The sequence below is a fragment of the Delphinapterus leucas genome, chromosome 10 (assembly GCF_059928025.1).
Source record: "Delphinapterus leucas isolate spDelLeu-1000000601 "Yukka" chromosome 10, BTC_Dleu_Yukka2, whole genome shotgun sequence".
NCBI lineage: Eukaryota > Metazoa > Chordata > Mammalia > Artiodactyla > Monodontidae > Delphinapterus > Delphinapterus leucas.
In genome coordinates, this window is record NC_143138.1 from 87,237,247 (window position 1) to 87,259,257 (window position 22,011).

General features: G+C 35.3%; 1 protein-coding gene and 1 non-coding gene across 6 annotated transcripts in view; one reads left to right on the forward strand and one right to left on the reverse strand.

The window, feature by feature from the left end:
• PPP4R2 (protein phosphatase 4 regulatory subunit 2) overlaps positions 1-21,674 on the forward strand; it is a 53,990-nt gene extending 32,316 nt beyond the window's left edge. For 3 of the 5 annotated variants that reach the window (XM_089919553.1, XM_022572545.2, XM_089919552.1), the window contains 7 exons: positions 3,796-3,966; positions 14,471-14,564; positions 16,325-16,362; positions 17,226-17,300; positions 17,556-17,699; positions 18,719-19,005; positions 19,266-21,674. In XM_089919553.1, the coding sequence (XP_089775679.1) occupies positions 3,796-3,966; positions 14,471-14,564; positions 16,325-16,362; positions 17,226-17,300; positions 17,556-17,699; positions 18,719-19,005; positions 19,266-19,570 (1,114 nt within the window). In that variant the 3' untranslated portion in view covers positions 19,571-21,674. The remainder of the gene's footprint in view (positions 1-3,795; positions 3,967-14,470; positions 14,565-16,324; positions 16,363-17,225; positions 17,301-17,555; positions 17,700-18,718; positions 19,006-19,265) is intronic. The other 2 variants (XM_089919554.1, XM_089919555.1) reach the window with 2 other exon arrangements.
• LOC115803163 (U6 spliceosomal RNA) lies at positions 463-570 on the reverse strand. The gene has a single exon (XR_004023833.1). It is a non-coding gene; the product is annotated as a U6 spliceosomal RNA (small nuclear RNA).
• Positions 21,675-22,011: the final 337 nt, after the last annotated feature.

A 22,011-nucleotide genomic window follows, 5' to 3' on the forward strand; every position in this document is an offset into this window, starting at 1 on the left:
ATAAAATGAAAGAAGTAGTGCATATGAAAATTCATAAATACTCTCTGGAGGATCTTAATATCATTGATGGTCATGTTGAGGTGAGATTGCAGATGGTTTTATATTTTTCCTGTTTTGCTTGACATATCTCCAATGAGCTTCATTAGTTTTATAATCAGAAAAAAACGCTGTAGTTTTGTATTTCATTTTTTAATACACCAGGTTCTTATTAGTTATCTATTTTGTACATGTTGGTGTATATATGTCAATTCCAATCTCCCAGTTTATCTCCCCCCCCGCCCCACTTTCCCCCCCTTGGTGTCAGTACATTTGTTCTCTACATCTGTGTCTCTGTTTCTGCCTTGCAAACGGGTTCATCTGTACCATTTTTCTAGATTCCACATAGATGCGTTAATATACGATATTTGTTTTTCTCTTTCTGACTTACTTCACTCTGTATGGCAGTCTCTAGGTCCATCCACGAAAAATATGGAACGCTTCACGAATTCGCATGTCATCCTTGCACAGGGGCCATGCTAATCCTGTTCTGTATCGCTCCAGTTTTAGTATATGTGCTGCTGAAGCGAGCACTGTCCGTCATTTTTATTATAACAACTTCAGTGGGTGTGAAATGGTATCATGTGGTTTTGATGTGCATTTCCTTAATGACTAATAATGTCAAGCATCTTTTCATGTGCTTATTGGCCATTTATTGATCTTCTGTAATTATGTACCCCTTTAAACAGTAACATCTCACCCATCTCTTCTTCAAGACCCTGGCATATGCCTTTCTGCTGTCTCTTTGAATTTGACTATTCTGGATACCTTTGAAAAGTAGAATCAAAATACTTGTTCTTTTGTGTCTGGCTTATCTCACTGAGCATAATGTGTTCAAGATTAATCATTGTTTTAGTATGTGTCAGAATTTTCTTCTTCTTTAAGGCTATATCCTATTGTATATACCGCAATTTGGTTATCTCTTCATTTGTTGAGGGACAATTGGGTAGTTTCTGCCATTGTGTATAAGTGAGTTTCATGTGATTGAGTTTCTGTTTTCACCTCTTTTGGATGTCCAGAAATGGAATTGTTGGATAATATGGTAATTCTTTGATTTTTTTGAGGAACCGGCATGCTATTTTCCACAGTGACCCCACCATTTTACATTCCCACAGGCAATGCACATGGGTTTCAGTTTCTCTACATACTTACCAGGCAGTCGTTGTTATTTTTTGTGTGTGGGGTTGGTTGGTTTGTTTTTTTGGATAACGATCAATCTGATGGATGTGGAGTTCCGTCTTACTGTGATTTTTGATATTCATTTCCCTGAATAGTTACGTTGAGCATCTTTCTATTTGCTTTTTGGCCATTTCTATATCTTTAAAGAAATGCTTATTCATGCACATTTTTACTTACTTTTTATTTGTTTTTATTTATTTATTTTTGGTTGCGTTGGTTTTTCGTTGCAGCGCGCGGGCTTTCTCTAGTTGCGGCGAGCGGGGGCTACTCTTCATTGCGGTGCATGGGCTTCTCGTTGCGGTTGCTTCTCTTGTTGCAGAGCACAGGCTCTAGGTGTGCAGATGTGTCAGTTGTGGCAAATGGGCTCTGTAGTTGCGGCGCACGGCTTTAGTTGCTCCATGGCATGTGGGATCTTACCAGACCAGGGCTCGAACCCGTGTCCCCTGCATTGGCAGGCGGATCCTTAACCACTGTGCCACCAGGCAAGCCCTGCCCGTTTTTTTTGTTTGTTTGTTTGTTTTTGTTTTTTTGCGGGTACGCGGGCCTCGCACTGCTGTGGCCTCTCCCGTTGCGGAGCAACAGGCTCCGGACACGCAGGCTCAGCGGCCATGGCTCACGGGCACAGCCGCTCCGCAGCATGTGGGATCTTCCCAGACCGGGGCCACGAACCCATGTCCCCTGCATCGGCAGGCGGACTCTCAACCACTATGCCACCAGGGAAGCCCCCTGCCCATTTTTAAAATAGAGTTGTCTGTTTATTTGGTGTTGAGTTGTGGGAGTTCTTTATATGTCCTGGATATTAAAACCTTATCAGATAGATGATTTGCAAATAGTTGCTGCCATTCTGTGGGTTGCCTTTTCACTCTTTGCTGATAGTGTCCTTTGATACACAGCTTTTTGACTTTGATACAGCTCAATTTATTTCTCTTGTTGCTTGTACTTTGGGGCGGGGCGTGTCACAATATTTTTTATATCAACAGTGGTAGGTTTTGAAATGTCTTGGGAATGTATCAGGAACCTTTGAAGCTTACAGTGAAGAACAAACATTTTCTAGATTTTACATTTTTTATTTTGAAGTTGAAATTTTATCAGTGGCCACCAATATTGCAGTTGATTTTCTTCAAGTGATAGACTCACATGTTCATTTTTGAGGTAATGTCTAGCAATTTCTCTTGGTCTGAATAAGCATTGTTTGTTTGACATTCCTTTCAAGTAAAAATGGCTTTCATTCAACCGGCAGCAGTATTTAACTTTTTGTGACTTGAGATGTCCATAATGTTTTGTTATGCAACAGAAGTCCTTTATGTATACTTCTTATCTTGTTACATGGGATATTAAAAAGGTGTGTGTGTTTTCAAAGGTTCAGATTTAATTAAGTTAGTAAATTTGTTTTATTAAACTTTCCAGTGAAACAGGTTTTTTTGTTTTGTTTTAAACTGTGAGTCTCTGGTGATAAAGAAGGTAACGACTACTTCTAGTATGGTTGGGTACTGCTGCCTTGATTTGTGCTGAAGTGTTGTCCATTTTACCCACTGCTGCTTTTGCACCTACTGTCATTGCAAATGTCAACTGAGTGAAAAAGTCAACTCTATTCTTATGAAAACAGCTTTGACCTCTTGGGCCTCACTTTGAGAACTGCTGCCTTAATTTGTAGGGTTGCTGGATGGGATGGAAGAGTGGTTGCAGACTAGCAATCTTGTCTCACTTAAGTCATCTCCTGTGTAAGAGATCTATCTGCTGCCAGTCATGGTTATAGTGTTTGGAGGAATGGTTGGCATTCCTGACTCTTGCATCTCGTAGACTTTAGGCTATTTAGGCAGGTATCACAAAATATCCTTATATTAGTGGTAAAATGTGAGGGAGCAGGGGTAAAAAGATGTTTATATTAAAAGTTCATGAACAGATGTGAAAATTACACAAGGATATTATGTATTTTTTTACATTGCAGGCTACATCTTTGATAGAACCTATGATATATACCTTTTAAATGACAAAATACTAAAAATTTTTGTTGAAAGCAAAAGCAAAAGGAGAAATTGAAGTTTATTTTGCTATTTAAGAGATAAAAAACAAGAAACATTTACTAGTCTATATAAGCATTATACCTTGGATGTTAAGAGCTTAGGGTATGGAGTCATTCTCATTTGTCCACTTAAATTTATAAATGTAAGGTTGGACCAATTTCCAATAGCCTCTTTTAAATGGGGGCAGTAACGCCTCCTGGGTTAGGTTTGTTATGAGGGATAGATAGAGTCAGAACAAGATAATGTTTTAAAAATGTGGAGAGGGGGACTTAGACAATAAGCTTTCAGCCAGAGGTAGTTAATTTTAAAGATTTTAATCTGATTTAGGTTTTGTTTGGGTCAGGAGTTTGGGAGAATTGGATGGAACCCAGTTGGACCTTGTGAGTCAGATTGATCAGGCTTGGTGTAGGCTACTGAACGAAGATATTTTCACGACTACTCTTCCAGATCTTAATTTTGTTAGCGTTAGTGTCATGATAAATTCTGTATTTGTGCTTTTTTTCAAGAATTGTGACCCTACCTGGTATTATATATTTTTTTAATTTTTTGCTTATAGGATTCAGTGGTCCCAGTTTAAAGGCTATTTTATTTTCAAACTGGAGAAAGTGATGGATGATTTCAGAACTTCAGCTCCTGAACCAAGAGGTCCTCCCAACCCTAATGTCGAATATATTCCCTTTGATGAAATGAAGGAAAGGATACTGAAAATTGTCACTGGATTTAATGGGTATGCATTTAATTCTACTTAATTTAGGTTTAATTTTTAGGAGAACATTAGATTTTTCTCTAAGTTTTGATGTGTCTGGTTGATAACTGATTATCCATTAGAACAAGTTCTGTGTCTTGTGATCTATATAGTAGTTATTGATTTCCAGCTTACAAGTATTTAAAATATTGACAGCTTTTTTTAAAAAAAATTTGAACCACGTTTATATGGGTCAGTGGCATTTAGACTTTAAATGTGTAAGACAGTGGAAACATTAATCAAATATTTTAAAATTTTTTCTTTCTGTTTTATATTTGATATTATAAATCTTTATACTTTGTCTAGAACCTATCACTGAAATAAGTAACATTTCTTTTAAAATGAAAAGCAACAGTTTATGAAAAGATTCTACTTAGTGACTTTTTATTTTAAAACATTTTTTTAGAGTCCCTCTTTTCCCTCCAGTAAGTAACCATTTTCAGCCCTTTGTAAAACATTGTACTGGAAAGTTACTCTCCACTAAAATGAAGTTGACCTTTAAATTGTGTGTCATATTCTGTGTTATTTTAAATACTTCCTTTTCAGGACTTTGTATTTTTAGGGTTCCCTTTATTGAAGGGAAGAAGTATTTGTTGAGTTGTTCAGTGTTTAATTAATTAATTTATTTTTATTTTTGGCTGCGTTGGATCCCTGCTCCTGTGCTTCCCCCCCCTCCCCCCCACCAGCTACAGCGAGCAGGGGCCACTCGCCTGCCATGGAGCGTGGGGGGGCGCCCCGTGGTGGCCTCTCCCGCCGCGGACCACAGGCTCCAGGCACGCAGGCCCAGCAGCTGTGGCTTGCAGGCTCAGTTGTAGCGCACGGGCTCAGCTGCTCCGCGGCATGTGGGATCCTCCCCGACCAGGGATCCAACCCGTGTCCGTCCCCCCCCCCCCCCACTGGCAGGTGGATTCTTAGCCACTGCGCCACCAGAGAAGCACGAATTGTTCCGTATTTAAATTGGCATTAACAATTTGGAGTGTGGAATGACAATACCTAATTTAATGAATTGTGGGTATGTTAACCATGAATTCATATTTAGGGGCAGTTTTTATTTGATCACATTTCATTTGTGAGTAGTTTTAGGTAGCATAAATGGTCTCATTTTTTTCTTCGGTTACTTAATCACATGAGATTTGCAACAAGATAGTGTAATTCACCTAACCCCTTATTATATGTTATGTTCTGCTTAGCAGTTTGGCTTAAAATATCAAATTCTTAAGCTTTGGTTTTAAGTATGTTGCCAAAATACTTTTCTTTTGGGAGAAATTAAAGCTTTATCATTGAGCTGCTCTTGGGGGTTTGGGATTGGAGGGAGACTTTATTTTCACTGTGTACCCTATTGTACTATTGACAATTATTTTAACTGTATGTATATATTTACTTACCAATACTGATTTTTTTTTTTAAGCACATGCCAAGATGAAGATATGCAATGTATTAGAAGTATACGTAAGATTCACTGTTGAATTGAATGTGGTTAAGAATACTTCTTGGGGATGTTTATAAATAGTGCAGAGGTAGTTAGATAGTACTTAGACATTATGGTAACTCATCTTTTACTTCAATAAGTTATGGCTCTCATTTAAATTTACGAGTTATGGTTAAGTTATACCACTGCTTTGTGAATGTGAAGCTACTTGTGATTCTGAATTTAGTAATACCATTTTCAATTCTTTCAAATTAAATTGGATGAAATACATATATGTAGGTATTAAATTAATCTAAATATTTGTAATGTCTTAATTTGCTAAATAGGTAGTCGACCTACCTCGGAAAATGACTTGAACAGTCATTAAATGCCTAAGCATACATAAATATAATTACTTTTAAAATATTTTTCATCTTTGAACCATAAATACTTTGAATTTATGTTTTTTTCTCTGATTTTTCAGAAAGGCGGTTTACGAATTATTTTTCTTAATCAGGCAGCATCCAAGTCTTTTTTTTTTTTTTTTAATTTTATTTTTTGGCCACACCATGTGGCATGTGGAACTTCCCTGACTAGGGATTGAACCTGTGCCCCCTGCAGTGGAAGTGTGGAGTCTTAACCACTGGACCACCAGGGAAGTTCAGAGTTCAAGTGTTGATCAGTGATACATGTTTTTCATTTCAGCCATTTTTGTCTGTATCATACTATATTGGTACATGGTACATAAAAACATGTCTGTAATATTTTTCAATTTTACTTTTGTGTTTGAATAGACATAGACAAGCTGTTGCTTTTAAAACATTTTTTGCTAAGAGTGGTGGGTAGAAGTAGCATTTTGTTCTTTTTTAGCTAGTTTGAGAGTATGTCCTTGCCGGTATACCTCTTCTGCTATTTGTAATAGATCATCTTTTAAATTATAAAAATGACATAAGTATGTTCATAGTTTTAAAAAGATCCCCAGTCGCCCTAGGAATATATAAAGAAAATAGGAACATGTTATATGCTAGTTTTATTTTACTTTTAGAAGAGCTTTGAAATCTTCTTTATATCAGTACATTTACAGCTGTGTCTTCTATTTGTCTGTTTATTTGAAATAGCAGCATTGTTTTCTGTTATATGAACAGATTATATAGTTCATTTTCTCTGTTCCCACTGGTGATGGGCATTTATTTTTTTGGCTGTTACAAGTAGTGCTTGTAGTGAGCCTCCTTGTAAATATGTTTTTGTGTTGATGAATGTCATATGTTCAATATATGTATAGATTTATTGTTTTTATTTTAATTTGTAGAAAAGGAGTTGCTAGGTCATGGTGTATGCACACTTAAAATTTTTGTTAATATTGCCAAATTCACCTCACAAAATGTTTTCATTTATGCTTCTGTGTTTATATAAATGCAGCTAGTTTATTTCTTCAGTATTTTTGTGGGTATGTACGTGAATTTGTGTCTCTGATTGCAAGTGAAATTGAACATCCATGTCCTTAATGACTCTTTTATGAATTGTGGTTTCATATCTGTTTTTTTTTGGTTTTTTTAATCTTTTGGTGATTTTCTTATTGGTAACTTCATTTTGTTGTTTTTGTTTTTTTGCTTTTAATTAGTGAAAGCTCTGTGTTAAATGCTTCAATATATTTTGGCATGGGGACTTCCCTGGCGGTCCAGTGGTTAAGACTCCATGCTCCCACTGCAGGGTGCACAGGTTCAATCCCTGGTCAGGGAACTAAGATCCCATGTGCCGCATGGTGCATATATCTTAAAATATATATATTGGCACGAAAAGATTAACTGTTTTCTAAAATTAGTATTGTCAGTATATAAATTTTCCCTCTTTGAAGTGGAAATTGTCCATTCACTTGTTTGCTTGACTTCCTGAACTGTAAGATTCTGGACACCAGGGAGGACTATCTTTTCCATATAAGGCCTAGCACAGTGAATGCCTGAGCATAGTAGGTTTTCAAACAAACAGGTATTGAATGAGTGAGTGAAAGGAATAAAAGCATGTTTCTGTATCTCTATTTTGTTTAATGGGGCAGGGTAGATAGAATTACATAGTTGAATGCTTAAAGTTCTTAAAAAAATTTTTAGTCATATTTTCTTGTCCTTTTAAAATTACTTTTGAACTTTAAAATTTTATAGGGGAAGATGGATTATAGCTACTCTCCAGAACTGAAGTTACAGTTTCTTAGGTGAGAAACACCAAAAATTAAAAATTAACGAAATTAGAAACTTCAATGAATGGTTGGTTAAAAGACAGTTGCCTTTTTTGTTGTTGTTGCGGTATGCGGGCCTCTCACTGTTGTGGCCTCTCCTGTTGCGGAGCACAGGCTCCTGACGCGCAGGCTCAGTGGCCATGGCTCACGGGCCCAGCCGCTCCGCGGCATGTGGGATCCTCCTGGACTGCGGCATGAACCCGTGTCCCCTGCATCAGCAGGGGGACTCTCAACCACTGCACCACCAGGGAAGCCCGACAGTTGCCATTTTATGCCCTCTATGTGGGTTTATAATTAACAAGAGTATATGTAGGCTTACTCAAACTGAGGCCATTTATGAAAATCCTCTTCCTATCTTAGATGCCGTGAATATAATTTAGAAATTGCTTGTAGCTAGTAGTTCATTCCTTTAATGGTACCCAAAGAGAGATTTCGAGAGGTAGAGAGAATAACTTACGTTCCTAGTAGTTTTAAAAAGATTATTTTAAATCCTAATTATTGAAATGGAAGAATAATGAATGTAAATTAATTACTTAAGTCTTCCTCCACCTTTGACAGTCTGTTAGAGCTAAGACCTCTCTAAAATAAGCAGCAAGTTTCACTTACTATGGGTAGCTGACTAAAACAGCGTGGCTATGTATTTATGAGGGGTTCTAGGCACACTGCACAAGTACTTGATACCTAAAAATCTTTGTTACATCATCTCTAAGGCGTCCAATGCATATCTTTTGGCATGATTATAGTCTGACTATAGAATTTCTTCTCTAAAGTTATTTTATTAAAAATTTTTTTAACATCTTTATTGAAGTACAGTTGCTTTACAGTGGTGTGTTAGTTTCTGCTTTATAACAAAGTAAATCAGCTATACATATACATATATCCCCATATCTCCTCCCTCTTGTGTCTCCCTCCCACCCTCCCTATCCCACCCCTCTAGGTGGTCACAAAGCACTGAGCTGATCTCCCTGTGCTATGTGGCTGCTTCACATTAGCTATCTGTTTTACATTTGGTAGTGTATATGTGTCCATGCCACTCTCTCACTTAGTCCCAGCTTATCCTTCGCCCTCCCCGTGTCCTCAAGTCCATTCTCTACGTGTGGGTCTTCTAAAGTTATTTTAATGTACGTAATTAACTAGATTTTGCTTAGTCCTGAAAACTTTCACGTGATTGTTTTATATGCATGTGCACACAAACGGAGATATCTTGTAAGTTTCTGCACCTGAGAGTTTGCCTCTTCATACTTTTTTTCTTAAAGGTTCATATACAAGGTTTTTAATACTTTAAAATCTAGATTGTAGATATAAAACATTTACTCCTTTTTTGATTTTGTATTGTTTGCTTTACAGTTAGCTCAGATTATTCAGGGATGAAAGAATGGGTTCCAGCCTTTTGTTACTTTGTTCTTTTACTCCTTTTACCTATTTTATTGCTTGCTGGAATTTCTGCTCTGTTGAGAAAAATAGAGTTATTGCATTTTTTATTAGTTATTTGTGCCAGTATTTGTTGAGCGTATTGAATCCTTTAGCTGAAATTTGTTTATTTCTTTTTCTTTACTCCCTTTCTTAGCATAACTAGTTGAGAATCGGAATTATTTAGTAACCTTCCCTCCTTATTCTCCTTCCCGCCTTGCCTTGTCTGGTGGTAATAGGGTTTGATGTGATGCTCTCTCTAATAAAATTTTATAATTGAAAGAGAGGAAATAAACCTGCTGTATTAAAAAAAAGAGAGGAAATAGCAGAAACCTAATTAATTTTTCTTAACATTTTTATTTGAGGCAAGTAAAGTAATTCAGGCCCTGTAGAATATGGTTAACTTGATTAAAAGTGTTGACAATTGCTATAGATTTGTTTTGGAATGGGGAATGGTATAGATACTAGTTTACGGTTATTTACCATTATTGTAAGAGGCTAATTCTTCATTTTCTTAATTTTCTATACTTGCCATTTTACAGTGCTGTTTTCAATAAATCTCAATTACTAACATTTGATTTCAGTTGTAAAATATATGCATATGAATATTTATGTTGTGTATATTTATACAGATGTTAAATAAATCCTGATCCAGAAAGAGCATATTGTTTCAGGTCAGATAATATCACAAGATTCCAGTGGTGATTTCTGACTTCTGTAGGACTTTAGAGTAAACAAAACTTAACCCATTTAACCTTTGATATCTAAGAGATATATAAGTTAATTTCTACTTAAATAGTTGAGGTCAAACGAGTAATTCTATTAACTAAGACACAGTACAAATGTGGTCATTAATAGAAAATAAAGATGTGCATAAAACATAAAACAGAAGTGATTGGTTGTTTTAAGCAGTTTTTAAATAGGATGTCTGGTTTTGTGGTTATCTCCTTAGCCTTTTACTTTAATGGCCTCTGTGTTTTATACTCCTTTATCTTCTTTTATGAGGAACGTTGCTTATATAATGACATAGAGGCAAGATATAGGTTATCTGATTTTTAAAATCTTAGACTCTGACTGAAATGTGCATTTCTTCTTTTTGGATGCCTTCTTAATACCTTGGTATATATCCAGAATATTGGCACATCTTGATGATCAAACCTTTAAACAGACTAAGATAAATTAAAAACAAAACATAAATTTTAGTTACTTAGAGTCTTTCTCAAGTTAAAGTACAGGATAGGAAATTCTGTCTTTAGGGCTTAGTGTTAGTGTTTAAAATTTCTAATTTGAGCTTAGATGTCTTTCTCTGATGTTCAGCAGCTTTCTTGGTATTTGAATCCCCATAGGTTTTAGATATACAAGACTTGGTCTTTTTTTTTTTTAAAGTCAGTAGATGGGGACAGATTACAGTCAAATTCAGGTATATTAATTAATGTAAAATGTGTGATCCTATTTCATCAGGGTTAGTTACTTTCTTTGGAATTAAAAAGAATTTTTTTAAAAAAATATTTATTTATTTAATTTTGGCTGCATTGGGTCCTCGTTGCTGCACGCGGGCTTTCTCTAGTTGTGGTGAGCGGGGGCTACTCTTTGTTGTGGTGTGCGAGCTTCTCATTGCGGTGGCTTCTCTTGTTGCAGAGCACGGGCTCTAGGCACACGGGCTTCAGTAGTTGTGGCGCGAGGGCTCAGTAGTTGTGGCACACGGGCTTAGTTGCTCTGCGGCATGTGGGATCTTCCTGGACCAGAGCTTGAATCCGTGTCCCCTGCATTGGCAGGCGGTCTCTTAACCACTGCGCCACCAGGGAAGTCCTAAAAAGAATATTTTAAAAAACATTTTTTGCTTTGTTTCACTGTAGTTGGTCTTTGGAGGGTTTGTGTCTTCTCAAAATCTACATTCAAGGTCAGATGGGATCAGGATGATGATAGGAACTAAGATTTATTGAACACTTTAAAATATTTCAGGCCCTAAGTGATTTATATGCATGATGTCGTATTCAGTGCTCATGATAATCACATGAGAAGTGCACTTTCAGAATCTCTGTTTCCCAGGAAAGGACATGAAGGCTTTAAAGAGGTAAATTGGACTAGGGCAAGGTGTCCCAGTGGGCTAGCTGGTTGTTTTTTTTTTAAGCCACACTGCCTTATACGTAATTTGTGCATTAAAAGTGGACTGGTTGATAGTGTTTTGTACCATTTCTGAGTAATACAATTTGAAACAACTTAATGTTTTTTTTTAAGTTTTACTATATATTGTAGTCATAGTTTTGGTTTGCTTAATAAAATGCAAGCTAGTCATATCCTTTTTTTTTTTTTTTTTTTTTTTTGTGGTACGCGGGCCTCTCCTGTTGCGGAGCACAGGCTCCGGACACGCAGGCTCAGCGGCCATGGCTCACGGGTCCAGCCGCTCTGCGGCATGTGGGATCTTCCCAGACCGGGGCACGAACCTGTGTCCCCTTCATTGGCTGGCGGACTCTCAACCACTACGCCACCAGGGAAGCCCCATATCCTTTTCAAAAGTTTTTTTCTTTCAGTTCCTTATATAATCTTAGTTTTCATCTTATGATGTGGGTAAATAAGGTAATATATTGGTGACATCTTGCAGAGTAAACTGACTGCATTTTATTTTAAATAACCCAAAATATTTTTCTACTAAATTACTTTACAGTACATCTTTGCTAATGAACATCCTCCCCCGTTCTCCCGTTTTCGGGGTTCTGCTTCATGCTTTTCATTGAGAGTTAGCAGCATGCATTTTTGCAGTTTTTTTCTTCTTAGCATGTATCTTAATTTAGCTAGTGATATTTATTGGGTAACGCGTTAATATTTTCCAGAGTTAGAATAAACTATCTTGTGTGCTTATGTGTAATGGAAGAGTAACAGAAAGCAGAACTTTCATATAGTTGTACCAGGTTTGGGATTTATCTGGTTTATTCTTATACCTCCTTTTAAAGACCCACCTTAAATTAAGTGTCCCCATGTTTATCCTCGATTCCCTGGCAGTTTATTCTGTCTCCGTAGCACTGTATACACAATTTTATTAGCATTTCTTGTTGTAATTGGGTTGTTTTTAATTGTAATTGTTTACATTACGTGTCTTATTGGGTCCGCTATTGAGTAAATATTAATATTTCTGCTTCATAGTTGGCTCTCATGTTTACTTAAAAGGTTAAAAAGTACAAACTTTATGAAGAGACCTTCAGTGCAGTTGTCAGAATTATAATACTGTTTCCAGTGGATACTTGGATTTACAAGAAATGTTTGTATTTTAAGCCTGTTCACTTGAGGGAGAGTTGTATAACATTTTAGTGCCATCTATTGGACACTTGGTAAAATGACTTCAAAAGCTTCTGAAAGTGTCTAAGAGTGTAAACTCATTTTGTCATAGGCTGACATCGTTATGCAAACATAATACATTTTTCCTCATAAAGCAGTATTAATATTCACCCACGCATACAGTGTTAATAATTGACTAACATTTTACCTACCTTCCTAGAGAAAATTAGCCAAAACATTTAGTGTAAAAACATTGTTAAGCAGGAAGTTGGAAGATGCTCATCTTTTAAAGTTAATTTTAAAAGAAAGTACTAGTATCAGTGTGTGAAAGAAATTTAGTTGGAGGAATAGACCTAACTAGACAATGTCTGTTTAAGTATTTGCTGGTTAAATAGTATTCGAATGTTCTTAACACTGGGTGCTATTTTGCTAGTTTTTGAAAACTGTGTAAAAACTCCTATTTAGTATCACTCTGACGTCATTAATGAGGGAATAGCATTTGGAAGTGTGTGTGTGTTTAGGATTTGGAAGGTAGTGAACTCAAAGAGGGGCTAAGGTACAGGTATACCAGTAATATTCTGAAATCCATGATGGTACTGCATTTCAGGTATATATGTATATAAATTATATATTGACTATCTTGTATGTGAAGATATCCTGCCCTTAAGAAGCTTTTAGTCAAATATGAAGAAAGACAGTTTGGAAAAACAAAGATAATTAGTTTTGACAGTGTACTCTACTATGAATTTTAAGAAGAAAAAAACATTCCTTTTTCTCAGAAACCAAAGAACTTTCCTATAGCAGTCTTGATGAATATCAGAAGTTGTCCTGTATTTCTGTCTGCCTCTGAACATTTGTGATAATGAGACAAATGTTTCGCCTCTTAGTGCCCAATCTTTTGGCAGAATGATAGTTTTCTGACTTTTAGGCTTTGATACATGACTTGAGAGAAGATTGATACTTGGTCTCTTGCATAACTAAACTACTTGTTTTCATATGAATAATATTTATTTTAAGCCTTTTCAAAATTTGTCATAGGTCGTATATTGAAATTTTTTTGAATTTTTAAAAGAACATAAGAATAGTGTTTATGCTAAGAGTACGAGAACTAAACATTGTTTGTCCAACTAGAAAATAAAACATTTCCGATTTTACGTATGTGCAGTGTAGTGGAAGGGACAACATGGGATTTGAAGTTAGACTGGGTTTTTGAGTCCTGCGGTATTAATCACTAGTGGCCTTACTTTGTGGGGGGGAGGGAATTTTGTGTTGATCTGCCTGTCAACAAGAAATAACTTTGTGGGTAATAACTGTTAATCTGAGGCTTTGTAATTGTCTTTATAAGGAGAATAAATAGATTTGTGTGGCAAATAACTGAAGTGTAAAGTTTACGTTTACACTTTTTAGCTGCATTTGTCATCTCTCTGCTCACATGTTTGCTGTTCATATTGTAACTCTCAGGAATGCTAATAGTGTGTGAGATAAACACTGCTGTTTATAATATGATTTTAGGTCCAATTTATGTTTCAGTTTTGTATTTTCTGTGGTCAAGTGAAAATTTGATTGTGGTTGAAGTATTTGTCAAACAGTAAGGTACCTACCAAAATATTGAGTGTATTTTTATGTATTTTAAGTTTGATGAAACATGTAGGTTGTACATAAAATTTTAATTATGGGAGCATAACTATGTTTATGATACTTTTTCATTGGAATCACTTGTCTTATTCTGTCTGATAACAAAACGTAGTTTTATTTGAACACTAAAAAAATCTTTGTGTGCAAAAGAATACTTGAGAAAGTTTCTGTATTTAAATAAACTCTGACTTGATTATTATTTGTGTTGCCTCTCTTGTAAACTTAAAATTGAATTGTCAGAATTAAGAATGTTAAAATTTTTTCTCAGTTTTGAAGCTTTCCGTTAATTTTGAATGTTCTTTATTGCTTTTTAAGGCAAGGGAGGGAACATTGTTTTCTTTTTAAATAAGAGGACAGGTGTGCTTATTGCCCTGCCTGTTTTTAAGTGACTCATCCATTCATTTGTAGCATTTTCTTTTGTAGCTTAACACAGGGGTGACTAGATAAAGCTTGAAATAGCAAGAGTAATAATGTTCCTAATTTTCTTGATAATTAATGACCCCAAACTGTAAAATTATATTCTTTTGCAGTATACCTTTTACTATTCAGCGACTATGTGAATTGCTCACAGATCCAAGGAGAAACTATACAGGAACAGACAAATTTCTCAGAGGAGTAGAAAAGGTATTTATTTTATTATTGGCATTATATTAAACTGTAGCATAATAGATTTCAGAAAAGAACTTTGAGTAGGCCCTGTTTCAGGCACCTTTTCTTGAAATAGGTTTCTCAGTCTATCTGAAGTTTTTCCCAATTTGTTTAACAAATTATGTCCTAAGTTTCAGAGGAAGATTTAATAGGAGGGAGGCGGAGGAATTCTTGAGGTCAGTTAAGCTTGGGAAAAGCAGTTTATTATTGTCTCGTGGAAATTCTTAGTATACCTTAACATATTAATAGCTCCGAGAAGTTCTGTAATTGATATTTTAATAATAGAGCGTTTTGCAAACTTGTTTATCTACAGAATTTATTTCTTTAGTTCTAGAGTTCAGAGGTACACAACTTGGAAAATCGCTGATACAAAGCATTTAAGTTAGATATTGAGAAGGATATATATCATGTTTAAGAATGAGAGAAGCATTAGGTTTTTTGTGGGTGAGGGGATGTTAACGGAGCAGGGCATTCTGGACAAAGGAAACAGTCTGAGAGAATGAAAAGCAAGACACATAGACTTGTCTGGAGTGAAGAATGAAAGAAGGAGCCCCATGGGAACCAAGATTGTGGACCAGTGGTTTTGTTAAAACCATTGGTTTTAGTGATAGATCCTAAAACATAGTCTAGTGTTATTTTAAGGTTCTAATTGAAGTTCAATTTATTTTACCCTTGGAGCAGGAATCCAAAATCATTACCTAGTGATTTATAATAGATCTTAGGGCCTTACTGGATTAATGTGTTTTGTTGAGCTTCTATACCTTCAATTTAGTAAGATTCCTGAAGGGCAGGAAACTGAGATGGTTCTTCAGTACTTATTTTCAGTTCAGAGACTTTCAGTAATTCCACTTGGGCAATCTTTGGATAACGAGGCAGTGTCACAGTAATCATAGTTGTGTGACCATGGACCAGGTACATAACCTAAGTCTCAGTTTCCTCATCTGTATAGTGTGGATCATAATGAGGCTGTGAGGAGGATTAAATGTAAAAGCACTTACTTTGGCTCAGCAAACTTGCAATGAATATTGACTATTAATAAAGTTATTGTTACCGGAAAGATTATATTATAAAAAAGGTTTGAGTCTCTTTCCTTGAGGTATATCGTGCTACACATCAAGCTTTTGATTGGGTACTGCTTTAAAAGGAAGTTCGTTATAGTAGGCCTAAATACTTCAAACTCTAAATATCTTGGTGAGATTCTATCTCAAATAAGAGACGGTGGTTCTGTTCTATTATCTGTAATACATAATGTCAGGGCTCTAAAGTAACTAGAGTAGAGTAAAAAAAAATGAGGCTGGCAAAAAAATAGTTTAGTGGGATATTAGATTTGGGGCTTTTGCTATTGTTTTAGTTTTCGTTGCTTGATTAGAGATTTTTCTTTATCTTTTTCTTTTTTTTTTTTTTTGTGGTACGTGGGCCTCTCACTGTTGTGGTCTCTCCTGTTGCGGAGCACAGGCTCAGCGGCCATGGCTCACGGGCCCAGCCGTTCCGCGGCATGTGGGATTTTCCTGGACTGGGGCACGAACCCGTGTCCCCTGCATCGGCAGGCGGACTCTCAACCGCTGCGCCACCACGGAAGCCCCTAGAGATTTTTATTTTTAGCCATTTCTTTTATTAGTAAAAATGTAATAAAATGGAAACAATACCGGGGGAGATTCTGAGAAATTAAAAACAAATAATTAAACTTTATTTTGTGGTACTTTTCCTCGTATTAATCACCAATTTTGTTATTGCAGAATGTGATGGTGGTTAGCTGTGTTTATCCTTCTTCAGAGTAAGTATAGAGATTTTTCTTTTTCTAGTATATTCTAACTATTAAATCATTTCTAATGTATTAGTCTTAAAAATAGGTTGCATTTATTTTATATGTAATTAAGCATGATAACATTTGTAAATGCTTATGAAACTACCATCCAGTACTCAAAGTAGAATATTACCAGTAACATTACCTATATGTTTTTCCAGTGAAAAGAGTTGTATTAAAGAGATTCATGATTTACTGCAGTCTTAACACTGTTGGATTTATGTACTGTCTGGACCCTGGGATCCCATCCGAGGCAGGCCATTTCTAGGAAATAATTCTTAGGTTTGTAATAGCTACTTGATGACATTGCTCTTTATGATGGAAAATTATTTCCAGTTGCTAAGATTTATATAGTAAATTAAGGTTGCATTTTAGGGCACACTCCTTGGCACCACTGGTATTTTATTATGAGTGGATGTCCTGGGATTGCAGGAGATTTAGCACTGCCCATGGCTTCCACTGAATGCCAGCAGTGTCCACCACTTCCCATGAAAAATTTCTTCAGACGTTGCTAAATGTCCCCTGGGTGGGGATGCAGAGTGAGGGAAGGGGGATTGTTGGAAGATGTTGCCCCCTGTTGAGAAACACTGGTTTAATGGTTAAAATATCTGATTTCATACAGACCAGTAACAGTGAATTTGTTAGAACTCTTGAAGAATATACCTGTATATTGTTAAATAACATACTAAGATAATCCCATAGCTGTTTTTCTTAGAAGTCTTTCATTTGGTTCTGTGACAGTGAGATCTTACAAAAGATCTTTTAGACCCGTGATTCTCATCAAAATTAAAGAATTAAACTATCCATAAAAGTGTTTTTTTCTTTTCTTGTAGGAAGAACAGTTCCAATAGTTTAAATCGAATGAATGGTGTTATGTTTCCTGGAAATTCACCAAGTTACACTGAAAGGTCAGATTATTGATTTTTATTATTCAAAGAGTTGCAGTTTCTTAATTTCGGGTAGGAAATTCAATATACTTAATAAGAATTGGGAATTTTACGGCAGGTTAGGCTATACCAAACAGAATTAGTTAATTTGGTAACCCATGGTTCTGAAAGCCAAAATTAAAGAAAATGTTTCTGTGATATGTTCATATAAACAAACCTTGGGAGGGATGACTTTTTACAAAAATGGGAAAATGATGTTCATTTATTTTACTATAGGTCTAATATAAATGGACCTGGAACACCCAGGCCACTTAATCGACCAAAGGTTTCTTTGTCAGTCCCCATGACAACAAATGGCTTACCTGAGAGCACAGACAGCAAAGAGTCAAACTTAAAGCAAAATGAGGATAAAAATCACAGGTTTGTATGTGATTTATATTTAAAAGAAAAAGTGTTTTCCAAAAGAGTTAACATTTATTGATGGTTTTTCAGCCCTCATTATTTATTATTTAGAATTTACTGTTGTTTTGAGGGGTAGAAAAGGTTTTAATGCAGTTACAAGGGGCTGCAGCTTTTTGCAGCATTATCACATGCTGACGATGGGGGCAGAGAAAAGACTTAAACTGCTAATTTGGGGAGATTTTATTTATAATAGGGAGTTAAGAAAGTGGTCATGATACATTTTTTCTTCTTTTTGAAAGTTACTTGAAAAGAGAAGATATTTATAAATGAGTTGAAATTTTGTGAATCATTTCTCATTGTAGATCATAAAAGGAAACCTTTTTATTTATACCCCATCTCAAATTTTCTACATCACATTAAGGGAAGGAAGACTGAATGAGTGAGAGGAATTAAAGAGTATTGGCCTGCCTGGACAGAAGGGTCTTATCAGAACTGATTTCTTAAATTGGTGATGACGCAGAAAGGTGTCTTTGTTCTGACTTACTCAGGAATAATGAGCATCTTATCTACAGCTTACTCTCAGATGGTTCAGAAAATTACTAATGACAATAAGAATAAACAGAGATGGAGACAGGGTGATGGAGCAAATGCAGTGAGTTGCTAATTAAGGGGATCTGCTTTAGGGGGATATGATAGTTCTTTTTCTGTGAGTTTAAAAATATTTCACAATAAATTACTTAAGGAAAAGAAAAGAGTATGTCCCTGTGGAAGACTCGTAGTTTTATTATAGGAGGACATTTAACTTACTGGAGAATTGAACAGAAAGGTCATGTAACTTATTGACAAGTTGCTAGTGGGAAATATTTATTAAACAGTTCAGGTGTCCTCGAAATTATTCTCTTGTGTTTTTCTTTGCCCAGATGTTATCATTTAACTTTGACACTGAAATACAGTTAAACATTATTAGACCTTAAAAATGAGAATGTAAACGATGAAGAAACAGTCTTACTAATGACACTTTAAAACAATATTTACAGTGACTCTTCGACATCTGAATCAGAAGGTTCCTCAGTGAGCCCTATAAAAAATAAACACCCAGATGAAGATACTGTGGAAGCTGAGGGGCATGAGGTAAAAAGACTCAGGTTTGACAAAGAAAGTGACGTCAGAGAGATGGCCAGTCAAACATCTTCCAGTGAAATTTCTTCAGTTATGGTAGAAGAAACAGAAGCTCCATCTTCATCTCAGAATAACGACAAAGAAATTAGTTGTACCAGGCAGCACTGTACAGAAGAGGATGAAGAAGAGGATGAAGAGGAAGAAGGTATTTAGAGACCATCTGTAAAAGGGTGGAGTAAGGAGATCCTCAAATTCTTGTACTTCATTTTTGCGTGAAAGAATTTCACATAATGGAACTCCTTATAATGCTGATGTTGGGCTTTTCTCCCACCTTTATGTGTTCTGTAGTTGCTGCTGAGTTTCAGGGATATGATTTGAACTGTAGAGTATCAGAATTCATGAAACTTAACTGTGGAGGTATTTTGAAAATGAAATTTAACTACAACAACATTTGCTTATTTTTAGAGTCTTTTATGACATCAAGAGAAATGATCCCAGAAAGAAAAAATCAAGAAAAAGAATCTGATGATGCCTTAACTGTGAATGAAGAGACTTCTGAGGAAAATAATCAAATGGAGGAATCTGATCTGACTCAAGTTGAGAGAGGTTTACATTCTGAAGGTAGTGAAAATACCGGCCCTGTAAGTAGTTCCAGTTGCCATGAAACGGAAGAATTAATAGGATCCAATTCCAGTAAAACTGGAGAGATTCTCTCAGAATCTTCCATGGAAGCCACAGAAGTCACAGATGAACCAATGGAACAAGACTAACTATTTAGAAATATTTAGATGCAGTATTTTCCATACAGTTCTGGTTTCACACTGTATAAAACTTTTATGTAATAAAATGGACCTTTAGTTTTACAAGAGAAGCAGGTTGTAAAATAAAGTACTGTATGGGATCAATCCTGAAAGAGTCGCACATGTAAGAACTGTGAGTACCAGCTCCTCGGGGTCCTGCTTACCGCTGACTTCTTTTGCTCTGGTCAGATCAGTGGTTTGTGTATAGATTGTTTTTTTTTTAAATTTAGAGTTAAAAATTTTAAACTGGAAGATAATAATTATAATTTTGAAAACTTTTGGAGATTATCACATTTAGTTTATACATATGCAGGAAAGCTTTTTGTCTTGTCTCTTTCTGACAGCTCTAGCAGTTTTCATATTTTGGTCATAGTTTCAACATTTTAACATGAATTGTAGGGTTTCATGTTGGTTTCCAGATTTTATTGTTTGACTATGTACTATGGAACTTTAAGTCATATATACATATATATATATATATATTATTCTAAGGGGGGAAATGTTATATTTTTCTTTTTCTATAAGAGATGAATACAGTGGATACTTTTTCTATTGGTAATGATTGAGTTCACCTCTTTCAGAAGACAGTTTCTTTCTCTTCTGAGTAATTCAAATAAAATCTGGCCCTTGTGGAACCCTGGAAATCTTAAGTCTGTTGAAATACCAGGTTAAACACATTCCAAGAGATCTGTTCAAACTAAAATTCTTTTGTATACTTCTGAGGTGCCTGAGAAAAAGACTTCATTATTTATGAGAAATTGTGCTTTATCTTGGAAATTGTGTTCAAACATTAGCTTACTGTTTTGTAGAATGAATGCTTATAAAGCTGACATGAAACCATCTCAGAAGAACCAGGCAGGTTTCTTTACCTTTTGCTTGCTTTTCTGAACAGTGTGAATACTACACATTTCTTTCTAAATTATTCTAGAGTATACAGATGTCAATGGTATGAAACACCACTGTACTGGAAGAATTAATATATTACTTTAGTAATGTACCAGAGCTAAATGACTGAAGCTTTAGGGGTACATAAAAACCACCGTAATTTGTATGACATTTTGAAGTGAATTAAATATTTTTGAACATGCTTCTTCGACAGCCAGTGTTATATTTTTCAGATCAACACAAAGCACAATGGTTACTCTAAACTCAATATTTTCAAATTCACATAACTTAAAGTCATGCAAGCTGCAATTTCCCTGTCTAAATTACTGGCTGCCAAATTTATACCTGTTTCTTCAGCTGTACCTTTTGATATTTAGAATTTTTAAATTTCTGTAAAGTAGATTTTGTAGAATGTAATGTGTTCACTGCCTTTGTGAAGCGGTATATAATTGTATAATTTCTGTGTGTAAACTGAATGCTTGGGCTTTCAATACAGTATTCATATAAAGCAATAAATATTAATGTTATGAAATATTTGAGTACATTTTTATCAAAATATATAAGAATCCCTTTTTTTAATTTCAGATACCTGAAGTACACAGATGAACTTATAAAACTGATGCAAACATTTTCTGACACTGTATCATATGCTCTGGGGTGATTTGGGCGGCAACCACAAGTTTTGCATTTTGCCTACTTCAGTTGCTATGACTAAAAATACCAAAATGAGTTGGCTCCGTTTATGTCTGTAGGATATTATACTACTGACTGACTTGACTGTCAGGTTTACAGCAGCTAGATGATATATTTGTGAATATGTCTCATAGTTGAAATAAAAACTGAGTATTGATTTATTTACTGTTATCCAAGAGGGGAGGAAAAAATCACACGTTGTAAATTTTTTTAAAAATTTTTGCAAAAATGTTAATGAAGCAAATTTTAAATGTGACATTCATTTGTAGTGACCTATTCTTTATTTTCTTGAGGGATATTTTGCCAATAAGAGCAGATTTTAAACATTTTAAGTTTAGAAATTTTGAAATTTTCTTTAGAATATTTATGAAATTATTGTCAATAAACCTATTCTTTAAGATTCTGTGACCTTTTGATATTTTTTATTTTAATTGTGCCATGGACCATTTGTAAACTGATTTGCTTTTGTTAAATATAAGTTGAAGATTTAGCGTCATGACTTTGAGGTCTGTGGTTTTATTTGTAAACTTGCAGTTGCTATTTTGGCAAGGGCAAATGTATTTCTTTATTAAATAAAGTACAATAATGGTGAATGTACCAAAATGCCATCACTCAACTCTATGAGAGATCTGCATTTTAATCTATAGTTTAATAGTTTTAATATTTATTAGATATTCTTATGTTGATCATAGATCAAACTTGTTGCTGTTTATACAGATAGTTGTCGAATGCTCATGGAATATTTTCTTTAGGATAGATGGAATACTTAGGTAGTTAAACGGGGAAACCTTGTTCAGCTGGTTGGAGATACGATGTCCATTGGGAAGTAAATT